Source organism: Pelobates fuscus, chromosome 1, assembly GCF_036172605.1.
Source record: "Pelobates fuscus isolate aPelFus1 chromosome 1, aPelFus1.pri, whole genome shotgun sequence".
Lineage (NCBI taxonomy): Eukaryota > Metazoa > Chordata > Amphibia > Anura > Pelobatidae > Pelobates > Pelobates fuscus.
The window spans coordinates 273,010,245-273,024,077 of NC_086317.1; the positions used below are offsets into that span (position 1 = coordinate 273,010,245).

At 39.9% G+C, this 13,833-nt stretch overlaps 1 protein-coding gene across 1 annotated transcript in view; it reads right to left on the reverse strand.

Annotated features, from left to right (window-relative positions):
• Positions 1-6,029: 6,029 nt before the first annotated feature.
• The window catches only part of GALNT17 (polypeptide N-acetylgalactosaminyltransferase 17), a 690,917-nt gene continuing 683,113 nt past the window's right edge, over positions 6,030-13,833 (reverse strand). The window contains exons 10-11 of the mRNA XM_063457373.1: positions 11,837-12,004; positions 6,030-6,824 (exon numbers count right to left, since the gene is read on the reverse strand). Coding sequence (XP_063313443.1) covers positions 6,696-6,824; positions 11,837-12,004 — 297 coding nt within the window. The 3' untranslated portion in view covers positions 6,030-6,695. The remainder of the gene's footprint in view (positions 6,825-11,836; positions 12,005-13,833) is intronic.

The following is a 13,833-nucleotide window of genomic DNA, read 5'->3' on the forward strand; positions in this document are numbered from 1 at the left end:
TCCTCAGCCGAGCCGCTTGCGGGGATGCTGCAAGGCTCAGCCCTGGTGTGCCAGCCTCCTCCACTCTTCTGCTCCTGCGCCCATCTCCTCCTCTTTTCACCGGGCTGGGAGACAGGCGCGACGGCGGCCTGGAACACCTGGCCCGCCGGCCACAATCCGCGGGCACTGCCGCTTCTCTGGAACCCGGGGTAGCTCCCGGTACACGGACACCTTCCACACCGGCCAGCACCGCTTCCAGCGAGCCCGCATCATGTGCAGCCCAGTAAGACTACAGCAGGGCGACCAACGTCTCCTGGGAAACATCCATGAATACAGCTAGTCGAAGAAATCTATTAATAATATTATTATTATCTTTTTTTTGCAGCGAACAGTGTCAGCAGGTGGAAGAAGAGACTAGAAAGTCAGGATCCCTGCATTTTCTCAATGCTGACTGGTAAGTCCCCTCCCCTCACTGTCTATATATCAGACAGTCCATTTGTTACCTTGTATCCCTCTTATTCCCACCCCTTAACTTAGCATCAGTCATGTCCTCCCCTTCCTTGTCAGTCCAGGGATTTCCTGGTTCTATGGTGAATAAGAAATGTTTGCTGGTTCTATGGTGAATAAGAAATGTTTGCCTTTATCACATTTATGGTACAAGCTTGTAAAAATAAAGTATTGTAGAATATGACATATTATCCTACTGTCATTATCCAAAGGGCAGAGTAACTAAGTGAGCAGAGACAGATACATGAGAACTGCAATCATGGATATCTATCTACCTTGAAGGTGTGCAAAAGAAGGACGGGGATATCAACAACATATGGGGGACCTGCATTTATTCATGAGTGCTCTCAATGTACAACTGTACTCAAACAGAAAGGCATCCTATCAGTTTAGGAACCAGGAAGTAATCTAGACCTATTTATCCTCACTATTTAAAAAATGTGTGTGTGTGTGTGTATATATATATATATATATATATATATATATATATATATATATATATAGTGTGTAATATATATAAGGTTATTGCCTGGAGTTGTGGGAGGGGTTACCCAGCTATTTAAATCAAGTCAACTTCCTTACCTTTGCTGTAGCCACTTCTAGTTCCAGATCAGGACACAAGGCGCAAGAATTCTCCACTACCACCGCAATTCAAAACACTGCTCCACAAAGCAGGCCTCATTCATCCACAATCTGCAGCCCTCTACATTCCTGGTCAACCATACCACAAATTGATTTCAGAGGTTTCACTAGAGTTACAAGGTATCACGGTGCTTATTCAGCCCACGTTCGACATTTACATGTATTAATTGGCCCTTTTAATACGCGTACATTAGCAACGTTCTATGTTAATGAAAAGAGCATTTGGCTATCACTTGGCCTTGGTTATATATACACATTCACATTTGCAATTTTATGTGTTTGAATGTTATAGGGCATCTCAACTTTTCATGTTGGCCCACCAGTTCTATAGGTATTGCCATAGGCAAAAAAACAATAAGAAAAGAATGATCATTGACCTCTAGGCTCCCCTAGGCCAGTAGCCATAAACAGCATTAATCCTTTAATACTATCTGAGGACATCCTTTGATTTCCAAGCCTGGACTGATTTGAACAACTGGCACGAGTTTTTACCTAACTGGAATGAAAAGTCCATGTTCATTGCCCCTTGACGGACCAATCCCAGTCATGCTGCAGTCCATATTGAATTTGCAGCTATATTTGACAACATGTGACTCAGAGACATATGGCCCTCTGAGTCCATTAACCTACAATTATTTTATGAGATCTCAGCCCTTTCTGAAGCCTATCCCATAGTAGCAGATGCTCATACATAAACATAAAACAGATCTCTGACTATTCACCAGATTAATTTCTGACTTTTAGATAAATATATCTTACTCCATTGAGACTATGGTGGCGTTTGCTGCTTTTTGCCACCTTAATCTAAAGCTATCACATTATACTATAATACTTTACCTGAGCAGTATTCAAAATCACTTATTAAGCACCTTTTCTAATCACAAACCATATATAAAAATATATTATAGGTGTAGCACTCATATAGTTATAAGTACAACACATATAAATAGCAGTGGAACACTAAAAAGCCAAATGGAGTATCTTACCCTCTTCTCCACATGATAGATAGGGAGATAAATTCACAGTATTATGTTTAAAGAGAAAAAAAACAACACAAAATATTGTGAGATAGGGAATAACATGTCCAAATGATGTGGAGTCTAAATAAAAATGCTCTCTTAATATGTAGATGTGCCTTTCAAGGTAGCACTCCACCTTTCTTCCAGCAGACCATTTACCGTCAAAAGGAACTAAAAGGAAATAAAGTGATAATGTGGTATGTTTGTGGAGACCTCACCTTGTAGAACCAATCCTCTATCTGGCTCTAAGGTATATACGCAGGGTGTCAATGATGAGATGACACTTCAATAAACTGTGCAACTTGAACTTGGATATCTGAAGACCAAATGCTTCCATTGTAGCTCCACAAAATAGATTTATTAAACAAAAATCAAACAAACATAAAAACAGCTACAATTACAAATTGCAAGGAAGTCCAAACAGCTAAGTAGCAACCAAAATGCATTTTGCCTTATGAGGCTCCATATTTTTATTGTTGTTTACTATTGGGTGAAGGGAGTGAGGTCATCCTTTGAAAGTGTGTATTTTGAACTGCTGTCTTTTATTTTTTATTTTTTTGCATTTTTACATTGGTTTATTGAAGAGATTCTCTAACATATTGTATCCTATAGAGACATACATTGCAAGAATTTGAAAGCCTGTGGTGTATTTAACAGCCTGTACCCTCTATTATCATTACAGTAGTCTTTTCCACGCTTGTGGTTCGGTAGTCAAGTGTCAGTCGTGGGTTGTCAGTCTTGAAGGCTGAGTGTCAAGTTAGTGTGGTCAGTGTTGATAGGTAGGTGTCGCCCCCTCGATATTTGGGCCCCCTATGCAAGGTTACTTTTTTGCGCCTAAGGACACCAACATGGGACATGCGCTTTTGTTGTTGATGTGTTGCCCCTTCCTGTTGTATATTTTACTAGTTAGATTGTCTTGTCTTTTCCGTTGCTACCTGTCCCTGATTTTGGGCTACCATGTTGTGAATTATCATTGTGTGCATTTTGGGGCCTTATTTAGAATGAGGAGTTGCTAAGGTATCTGCACCATGGGCTCCAGGTGCATGTGTAGTGGTGGTAGGTGTGCCTTAATGAGGAGCAGGTTTCCTCCAAGCCCCTGATTGTTTCCACTCTCTGTATCCAGTCGCGTATGGATGGTGCGTTTGGATTTTTCCAGAGTGTCGGTATTAGCTGGTTTGCAGCTGTGAGTAATGAGGCCTTGTGTAGGAGTAATGAGGCCTTGTCTCGGTTTATTCCTGGTGGTGGTATTAAAAATATATATGTGTCAGGCATTAGGGGGACCCTGATCTCCATTATAGCTTGAATGATGTTGGAGATTTTAAACCAGAACTTTTGTATCTCTGGGCATAGCCACCATATATGGACTGACGTACCATTTGGATGGTGACATCTCCATACTGCTGTCTTTTATATGTATATTTATTGAAGCACCTTTGAACTGCTTGCACTTTTTCTACACAAGTCATTTATGCCTATTTACCCATTTAAAACATTCTAATAGGCATACAACGAATAGACCATCCCATAACCACCAAATGACAACCTATTATCGGACCTAAATTCAGATGACTTTCTGATATATTAATCATCCATTTGAAACTCTAATACCGTAATTAAGACAGCCATATATACAGCTTTTAAGGTTCCTTACGCCCAAATTTACAATGAAAACTTTATTAGATTCATCCTGTTGTCTAAATATCAATGATCTCATTAATATATGAGATGATTATGTACTTATACTAAGATATACTAAAACCAATTAAATGGTTGAAATACCCCTTTATCCCACTGACAATAACTGGTGTCCAGTAATAATTCTAGACTGCTACTGTCACACAATTACAGCTTGTCCAGGAATACGCCCATTTTGTCTTTGCACGGTAAGCCACTCACATCAGTTAAATTTATATTTAACATTAGGACTTTATTCATAAGACTTTTCATTTCTCAGAATCGGTGAAGCATTGGCTGCTTCCAGCAGTGATATTCCAGTTCATAAAATTAAAAGAGTAGGATGCTGCAAATCCTCTGTTTATAATAGAGACATACATAAAACAGAGCAAGAGTTAAGGAAAGCATTTAAGAGTTTGCATTTGTAAATTGTATGATGTAAAAAAAATGTGCACTTTGGAAATCTTTTTGCCCTCTTTATTTACAGGCCTACCCAAAAGTCAGTTTTGGTACACCACACTAACTTTGCTCAATATCTTGGCTTTTGCCCTGGACCACAAATATTAAAGGGACACTATAGTCACCAGTGCAACTACATGTATTCCTGACCCTATAGTGTTAACGAGACCATCTAGCCCCCCTGGGCCCCTCATGCCTCCATAAATATAGTAAACATCTTACTGTATTCAAGCCAGAAGCTGTAAATCTGCATGCTGTTAGACTCAGGAACAACAAGCAGTCTGCTGATATGTGATAGCCTGATCCAATCACAGTGCTTCCCCATAGGATTGGCTGAGACTGACAAGGAGAAGGATCAGGGGCAGAGCCAGCATGATTTAAACACAGCCCTGGCCAATCAGCATCTCCTCATAGAGATGAATTGAATCAATGAATCTCTGTAAGGTAAGTTCAGTGTCTGCATGCAGTGGGAGGAGATACTGAATCACAGGATGCTCGTGCACAGCAGATATGAGTTGATGGAGGCATAATATGCCTCCATCAACTCAGAAGTCCCGCTGGTTCACTCTGAGCTTTCTGTCTGGCTTTCAATGTGAACACTGTATTTTCTCAGAAAACACAGTGTTTACATGAGAAAGGCTGCAGGGAGCTATAGTTCTCACTTGTATAATCTCATTAAGCTGAAGTTGTTTAGGTGACTATAGTGTCCCTTTAAGTCTTTGGCCTGGAGTTGTGGGAGGGGTTACCCGGCTATTTAAATCCAGTCAACCCATTTACCTGGGCTGTTACCACTCGACTCATCCCACCCACTGTTTCATATCAAGCTCTCCTCTTTTTCATATATTTACCTTAGTGGGCATCTTTGTTTACAGGCCTACCCAAATGTCAGTTTCGGCACACCACAACTGACTTTGCTCTATTTTTCAGCTTTTGTCCCCAACCACAAATGTACATATACACAGTTGCACAGAAATACATTATCCAATGAAGATCTGTCCATACATATTTTTGCATCTTTTTGTTGAACTATAAATATGGATATAACAAACTCCTTTGATTTAAAAAAAAAACCTATGATTTAAAATTCTACATCATGACTTGAGGGTTCTTAATCCTCTCATTCCCCCACTAGAGTTTCTTGGGAGGGTGGATTTGTCTCAATGCTTCCCCTTGCTTTCTATACCCACACGGATGCTAAATAAGAATACACACAACCAGAGTAATGCTTGTAGAATTTGAGTATCTTGTAACCTTATTGTGATATTTTTCACAATCATTTCATTATTGCTGGCACCTGTAGTATTACTTTGTGAGTTAACACAAAACAAGAAACGAATTGACATAAAAGTCAGCATCCAATTTGTTTGCAGGGTGTATTACCAAATGTGTGCCAAAACCTAAAATTAATCTTAATGAGTTTGATCTGTGCACAATAGTTCTTGTAATATAATTGCAACTGTGGTCTAATAGAGCATAATAGCCTTGCTTATTTTTGTTAATTTGCCGGTAGCAAAAAAAGAACTGATCTGGGGAATTAATAAAAATCAAAGGGGAAATACTCATTAAGTATTTAGTACAACACTTAATGGCTCCATGTTCAGACATTTTAATTATCAGTATATATTTGTGAAGCTTGTTTGAAATGTAATGGTAATAAATAGGCATGGCTTAACAGAACAAAGAAAATCATTTTCACAAACCTAAAGTCCCTTACACAGCAATATAATCAAGAGATACCATATTCCTCTGTAAATTAAATGTGACCTTTTTATTAAAGAATGACCGATTTCAGTTGAAAAAAGAAAAGCATTGCAGGCAAATATTTAACATATGGCATTCATAGTGGCATGGATTTTTCATAGTATTTTGACAACTGTTAATTTGTAGCTGACCCTTTTTGGAGTATTCAGCTAAAACAAAAAAAGAAATGTTGATGCTAAACTATGTGATTCATATACTTGCAGCCTTTTGTATGCCAAATGAGTGAAAAATACATGTCTTCACAATGTATTGAACATCATCACGGCATCTGAAGTGTTACCTTTTCTGCAAGAAATAAAAAGTTTTTGTTTGTGCCAATTATCCTTTGGGATTAAAGTGAAACTTCGGTGGTAGCCTAAAAAGACGTTAAGTAATTTAACAAACCAACAAGCATGCAAACTGAATAGATTTGTAATGGCCCATTAAAAATTCCCAAGAATAAACATAATGGATGCAGTTAAATTTAAATTCTGCAAGATAAAGTTCTGAACCCATGCCAGCTTTAAAAGAAAAGAGGAGAATTTCATGTAACTGTGAAAAATTTGGCAAATGTGTGTATAAACATTTTATTCATCTTGGAAAGATAGACTTGGTTTCCTTTTCTTCCACATACAGCAGCTTGAAGGTCAACCAATATACTGGCTGGATTTGTTCCTATTTAATAAAGTTTTTAATTGTCCACCTTTGACCTGTGCAACTCCTAAGGATCAAATCGATACCAGCATTTCCCCTGCTTTCAACCTCAAGGCAACGTCCAGTCCCTTTGTTCATGATTGCTCCATTCTGAAAGTAAAGATAGACAACATAAGAGCAATTTCATCTTTGCCATGACCTTGTTAAATAATCCTAACAATAATCATTTACTAGAGCACAAAACATACATACTTGTACAGCTATGTTTTTACCTTCGAAAATACAGGTTAGGTAAACCACTTGAAAAAAAGCGTTAAATATCATTTTTTTTTTGTATTATAGAGAATTCAAATTGAATTCAAAGTACATTTACATTTTTTACCAAAACAGCAAAACTGAAACATAACTGAGTGTTTCAAATTCAGTTATTGTTTGTCCTAAAATATAAAATTCAATTTGAATTCACTCTGAATTCCCTATAATTGACAAATTAATTAAACTAAACCTGAATAGTCTGGATTATTAATCTGTGTTTGATAAAGATGACTATTGTATCTCAGACAGAAAAGTTTTAAACTTAGCAAATGAGTGCACAAACAATCCCATATTCACACTTTGCAAGTTCATAATTTATGATGTCCCGAACGGTTCGTTGGCGAATAGTTCCTGGTGAACATAGCATGTTCGCGTTCGCCACGGATGGCGAACATATGCGATGTTCGGGTCGCCCCCTATTCGTCTCTTTGAGTAAACTTTGACCCTGTACCTCACAGTCAGCAGACACATTCCAGCCAATCAGCAGCAGACCCTCCCTCCCAGACCCTCCCACCACCTAGACAGCATACAATTTAGATTAATTCTGAAGCTGCATTCTTTTTTTATTATTATTTTTATTTGAATTTTTTTTAGACAGAAGTGTGTTATATTTGAGCATGCTAGGCTGAACGTGCGTATATCATGGCTAGTTGCACTGAGGGTATGAGTATATAGCAGTACATTGTTGTGAAAGATGGCTGTCATGTTTAGGGTGTAGCTTGCACGTTATCAACTGTGTATTTATATCAGCAGCTCCACCACTAGTTATAAATCAAGTGTGAGTCGCCCCATGAGATGAGACTATTGAATAACATAATACATTAACGGTTAAGGTAAAGGCATGTAAGGAACTACGACAATAAACTCTTTAGGAGGTGAAATAATGACATGTTTAAACACTTGCTACTTTACGATTAGTTAATGTGCAGAGAGCAGTTCATGTGATCAAAGGCATGGTGTGGAGGATCGGCTATAGTGGGACATGCTTGGCAGGCTGCTGTTTACTGCTTGTGCTCATCCGATCCCTTCTGAGAGCCAGGTGCAGACCCTGGGAGTCCCTGATACCTGGAACAACAAAGGTAAGTCTCTGGCTGAGTGCCGGGTTCGCAGCTTGAGGTGGTGGAAGCTTGTTTTGTCGGGTGGTCGGATCTGTCCCGGTGGTGCTTCAAGTCCGGTGTGGGATTGTGGTGGCTTAAGGTGGAGGCGAGTGCTTGACTTGGGGCAGGCTCTGCATTTCTGTTTGTGCCTCCGGTCCTGTCTTCGATGCCTTTTGCATTGGTGGATTTTAATGGGGACTGCTTTGCTTAGCTGTGGTGGAGCTTGTTGGGGCTGTGGTGGAGCTTGTTGGGGCTTCCTGCTTTTTATTTGCCTCCAAAATTGATTAAAGAGTCTGTCCAGCTTAGACTCAATATCCTGCCATGCTTTGCTGGTACCAGGAGGACACGCGGCTGCCGCCATATTGGGAGAGTCGCAGATGAGCATGTCAGCCTGGGCGGCTGTGCTCTGTGCGCCCATTAGCTCCAGACAGCCTCTCAGGGGTGGACCTGGATAACCCCCACCGGTCCGAGAGGGGGGGGTAACGGAGCTCCTGCCGGGAAGTAGTTGCTCCTGGGCATCCGAGTATCGGGAGATCGGCCACCTCTCCCGCCCGGTGAGCACCAGGCCACACTTGCCACGCGGAGGTAAGTAAGACTCTGTCGAGTTGCTGACTGCTATTAAGCATGTCGGGTCGGTCAGGTAGGAGCAACATTGATGGGTCATCCCCTTCTGGGGTGAAATTCGCTTGTTGATAGCTGCTTAAAGTGAGATATTGAGGGAGCTCACACGAAGTGCGTCTTTCCTCCATGACAGCTAGGTCCCGCCCCCCGGAAGCTGCATTCTTAGTGAGAGGAGGGACAGTGTAGCTGCTGCTGATTTAATAGGGAAATCGATAGCTAGGCTAGTGTATTCAGTGTCCACTACAGTCCTGAAGGACTCATCTGATCTCTGCTGTAAGGACAGCACCCCAAAAAGCCCTTTTTAGGGCTAGAACATCAGTCTGCTTTTTTTTTTCTGTGTAATCTAATTGCAGTTGCCTACCTGCCGGCGTGTGTGTCAGGCTCACAGCGTATACTGTGCCCACTTGCCCAGTGCCACCACTCATATCTGGTGTCACAATAGCTTGCATTTAAAAAAACAAAAAACTTTTTTGACTGTAATATAATAGCAGTCAGTTTCCTTCACACGTGTGCGTTTCAGGGCCTGCCAGGGCACAGTGTCACACCTGTGCAACTCATATCTGGTGTAACAGTAGTGTACATTAAAAAAAAAAAACTAGAAATTTGACTGTGAAATAATAGCAGTCAGTTTCCTTCACACGTGTGCGTTTCAGGGCCTGCCAGGGCACAGTGTCACACAAGTGCAACTCATATCTGGTGTAACAGTAGTATACATTTAAAAAAAAAAAAATACAGGGGGCTTGTTGTCACCTTTCGGGGACCCTTGGTGTTGTATGTGGCTGGGTGGAGGAAGAGACCTTCAATGACATCAGTGAGGACAAGGAACGGGACATGGCTAGCTTGGTATCCAACCTTGTGCAAATGGGGAGTTTGCAGTTGTGCAAATTGACTGTTTGCGGTTGTTTGCGGTGCGTTAAACGGGGAGTTTGGTCTGTCACTGTGAAGCGGGCATAACCCTTACACTACCTGATCGATACAACATCATACCTGATGTTTTAAAGCACGTTATTCCAAACAATTTAGGAATGTTAGGTGATTTATGCCCTTTATGGATTAAAACCAGACTCTGCATCAACTATGTAATTTTCCATGGGTGTTTTGCCATGGATCCCCCTCCGGCATGCCACAGTCCAGGTGTTAGTCCCCTTGAAACAACTTTTCCATCACTATTGTGGCCAGAAAGAGTCCCTGTGTGTTTTAAAATTTGCCTGCCTATTGAAGTGTATGGCGGTTCGCTGGTTCGCCCGTTCGCGAACATTTGCAGAAGTTTGCGTTCGCTGTTCGCGAACGGAAAATTTTATGTTCACGACATCACTATTCATAAATTCATTTTGGTAAATAAATTTTGAACTACCGTAAAAGTCTAATGATACTTAATGTAATAGAAGAAAAATGAAAAAAATATAGAACATAATTGATTAAACTAAGCTTACAGACAAGCTTTTTTTTCCCAACCAATTTGGTTACAAAGCAAATGACTGTGTTCTGAACCTTTCTGTGTTATTCTCACCAAATAATAATAAATACTTCTGTTACTGATTTCTTGCCTAAAATTATTACTGTGCAAACACAGGACAATAACTAGCACATCACTGCATTACCAAAATTACCGAAGTGGCATATAGGAACATTGGATCCAATTTTTTTGTTGTTGCCATAATACATTTGTTACTTTACTGTTTCGAATATGATTTAACAGCTACAAATCAGAATAATGTGATTTCTGAATGGTCAGATTTTCTTCATCATAAAAAAAAAACAAAAAAAAAACTCTGCCCCAAAAACTGTTACAAAGATGACTGGAACCATGCAGTCCTGTTTTCGTCATGTGTGAAAACTTTCATCTCTGAAGTGAATGGACATGCAGATGTGGCTAAGGGGAACATGAAGGCCATACAAAAAGGAACAGAACCAAGACTGAAGAACAAAACTTTACCCACATATAAACAAAGCTAGAAGGTCACCGAGAATTGGATAAAGGTCAAGAAAATCCGTCATCATCATCTTCTGCCATTTCTTTAGCAAATTCTAAGTCTTGCTGTTCTATCTCCCGGCGTTCCTTTGCAGACTCCAGATCTTTGTTGTAGGATTTTGGGGGGAACCTCATTGCCTTAACAGACATGTGAATGTCTAGACAGAAAGAGATGTGCTGGTGGAAAGCCAGCTGGGGCTCCCGGGTAGAGTAAATATCAATTGTTTCTTTAGACAGGACGTAGCCTTTCTCGTGGTTAATACTGACTTCAATTACCCCATCACGGATGGCTTTAGCCACAATTAACTCTGCATTTTTTGCGCAATGTCAGGTAATGAAATCCGTGAATAAGACAGGCTAATTATGCATACACCTGTCTTAATGACATTGTGCCTCAAGCGGATAAGGGTGTATACTGGCAAGCTTTTAATGCACTTTTCTGATGAATACATTTTAACTCTTCTCAAATCAATGAAAAACATGTTATGACGACATTACTATATGTGAGATATTAACTTTATTATTATTATACCTGGCATCATCCAAAGTTATGGGGAGATTTGATGGATATACATTTTATATAAGTTGTTAGTAAAGTACAAGAAAACAATGCACATGGTATGATATATTTTAAGTTGTATGTGGGATTAATTGTGCGTGTTTGATATAGCATGCACTTGAGGACGTTTACTTTTCACTCTCATTCCAAGTGGCCAAGCTATGGTGATTACTACTTGTAGAGGGACAACGGAGAGAAGATTTGGAAAGGTAATTATTTTTGACAACATGTAAAAAAAAGGGCTTATAGATCCTATAGAAAAAAATATGATAATTGGTAACATTTGTTGGTTATGTAAATATCTCATGGAGTAGAGCAATATCATGGCAAACTTGTCACTTGTTTTTCCTGGCCAGCGGCTACTCATTGAAAAACCTGTTGCTATCATTAGTGAGTAATGGCTGCTACTGACTGCTACATTTTAAAAGCAGTGATAGACAGTTACCAGCAACCAGCCATTGCGTTCTATGGGAACTGCTAACTGCAACTTAGCAACTGCTTTCCAACTGGTTTCCAAAGTTGTCGCTTCTCATAAAGGGCTGATAATAACCCTTCCCCCCCTCCCCCCCAACTCGCTAACCCCATAAAATAGATTTACCTGTATAAAGCTCCAGCGTTTATGTAGTGTGCTTTTTACTTTGTCACAATCCATAAGTTGTGGGAATTTGCTTTTCTTATTATCAACTAAACAGCGAGTATCAGGCACGAGAAACGTGCTTCCAAGTGTTCCAAGGTGAAGGTATCCTTCTTTAGTATATCGGCCAAGCTGGAAATGAAAAACAACACCTGTGTTTTGTAACGTATAAAAAGAGCACAGGTAGACATATCCTGTAAACATTAAGGGACACTCTAATGCTATAACTGTATTTACATATTGTATGCTCCATTTTAGCTTTAGATTCAGTTTCTGATGTCATCTTAGCAATAACAGAGCCTAAATCACTGTTTTTGTACTATAAACTTTCCGATTTATTTGGATATTGTCAGTCAGCTGACAACCAGAGACAGCAACTTCAGAGAGAGAACAACAGTTGGGACAGTCAGAACCCTGGCACATACACAAGTCTCTCTCTTTCTCTTAGAATATGCTTAACATAATAATAAAATAACAGTAAGGGTTTAACATAAAAATACAACCATAACAATAAGTGGAGTCTGCGCTATCACAGACAATACTGCAGGGACAGAGTCTTTGCACTAAAACTACTACATGAAAGTACCACTCCGGGCACCATAACAACTTAATTTAAATAAAGTTGATATGGTATCTAGAGGTTTGGAGGACCTTAAAGGACCACTCTAGGCACCCAGACCACTTCAGCTTAATGAAGTGGTCTGGGTGCCAGGTCCTTCTAGGGTTAACCCATTTTTTCATAAACATAGCAGTTTCAGAGAAACTGCTATGTTTGTGAATGGGTTAAGCCTTCCCCTATTTCCTCTAGTGGCTGTCTCACTGACAGCCGCTAGAGGCGCTTGCGTGATTCTCACTGTGAAAATCACAGTGAGAGCACGCAAGCGTCCATAGGAAAGCATTATGAATGCTTTCCTATGTGACCGGCTGAATGCGCGCGCAGCTCTTGCTGTGCGTGCGCATTCAGCCGACGGGGAGGAGAAGAGGAGGAGCGGAGGAGGAGAGCTCTCCGCCCACCGCTGGAAAAAGGTAAGTTTTTACCCCTTTCCCCTTTCCAGAGCCGGGCGGGAGGGGGACCCTGAGGGTGGGGGCACCCTCAGGGCACTCTAGTGCCAGGAAAACGAGTATGTTTTCCTGGCACTAGAGTGGTCCTTTAACCCCTTAAGATGGCGTCCATAACGAAGATAAGATTAACCACTGAGGTAAAATGGTTAGGGTTTTAATGATTGAAAATTGTCAAAAATTCTAGTGTAATATTAGGATACACAAAACACAAGTAAAATATATCACAGCCTATACTTTTGGAAAAAAATCGATAAAAATCGTATATCTATTTTTATTATACAAAGGATTAGAAAGAGATCACTGTTCACATTAAAAAGAAAAAGGCCACTCAGATATCACAGGAGACGGATTTGAACCAGTGTCCATAGCATGATATTATAAGAGGATAACTACCACATTATAATAATCCTGTGTCTTGTGAAGGGACCTTATTCAATGAGAATGACTAAAAAGTATTTTCCCTATAAGGTAACCTGCTTTTTAGCTAAATGTTCCGATAATAGGTAGGTTAAGGCAGGATAAATTAAATTAATACTTAGGTTACCAGGGAAACAGATGAATTCTACAAGATTGTAACAAGCTATTATCCAATAATCATCAACAATTGTAGTCCATTAGAACAGAAAGTATATATGTATATGAAGAGATATGAGGAATCCTAGTTAAGGGAAAATAAAAAGGAAGATCTTAATTTAGATCCTAATCTTTATATGAATAAACACCAATACCTCAGTCTCCAGGTAGAATCCCTGGGACCTACCGTACTTAACAATAGGGTTCAAATCCTAATTGAGTTATAGCCTTATACAAGTCTCAGTCTCCAGTCTACCTCAGTCTCCAGCTAGAATCGCTGGGACTTACTTAACCATACGGTTCAAATCCCAATTGAATAATAAATG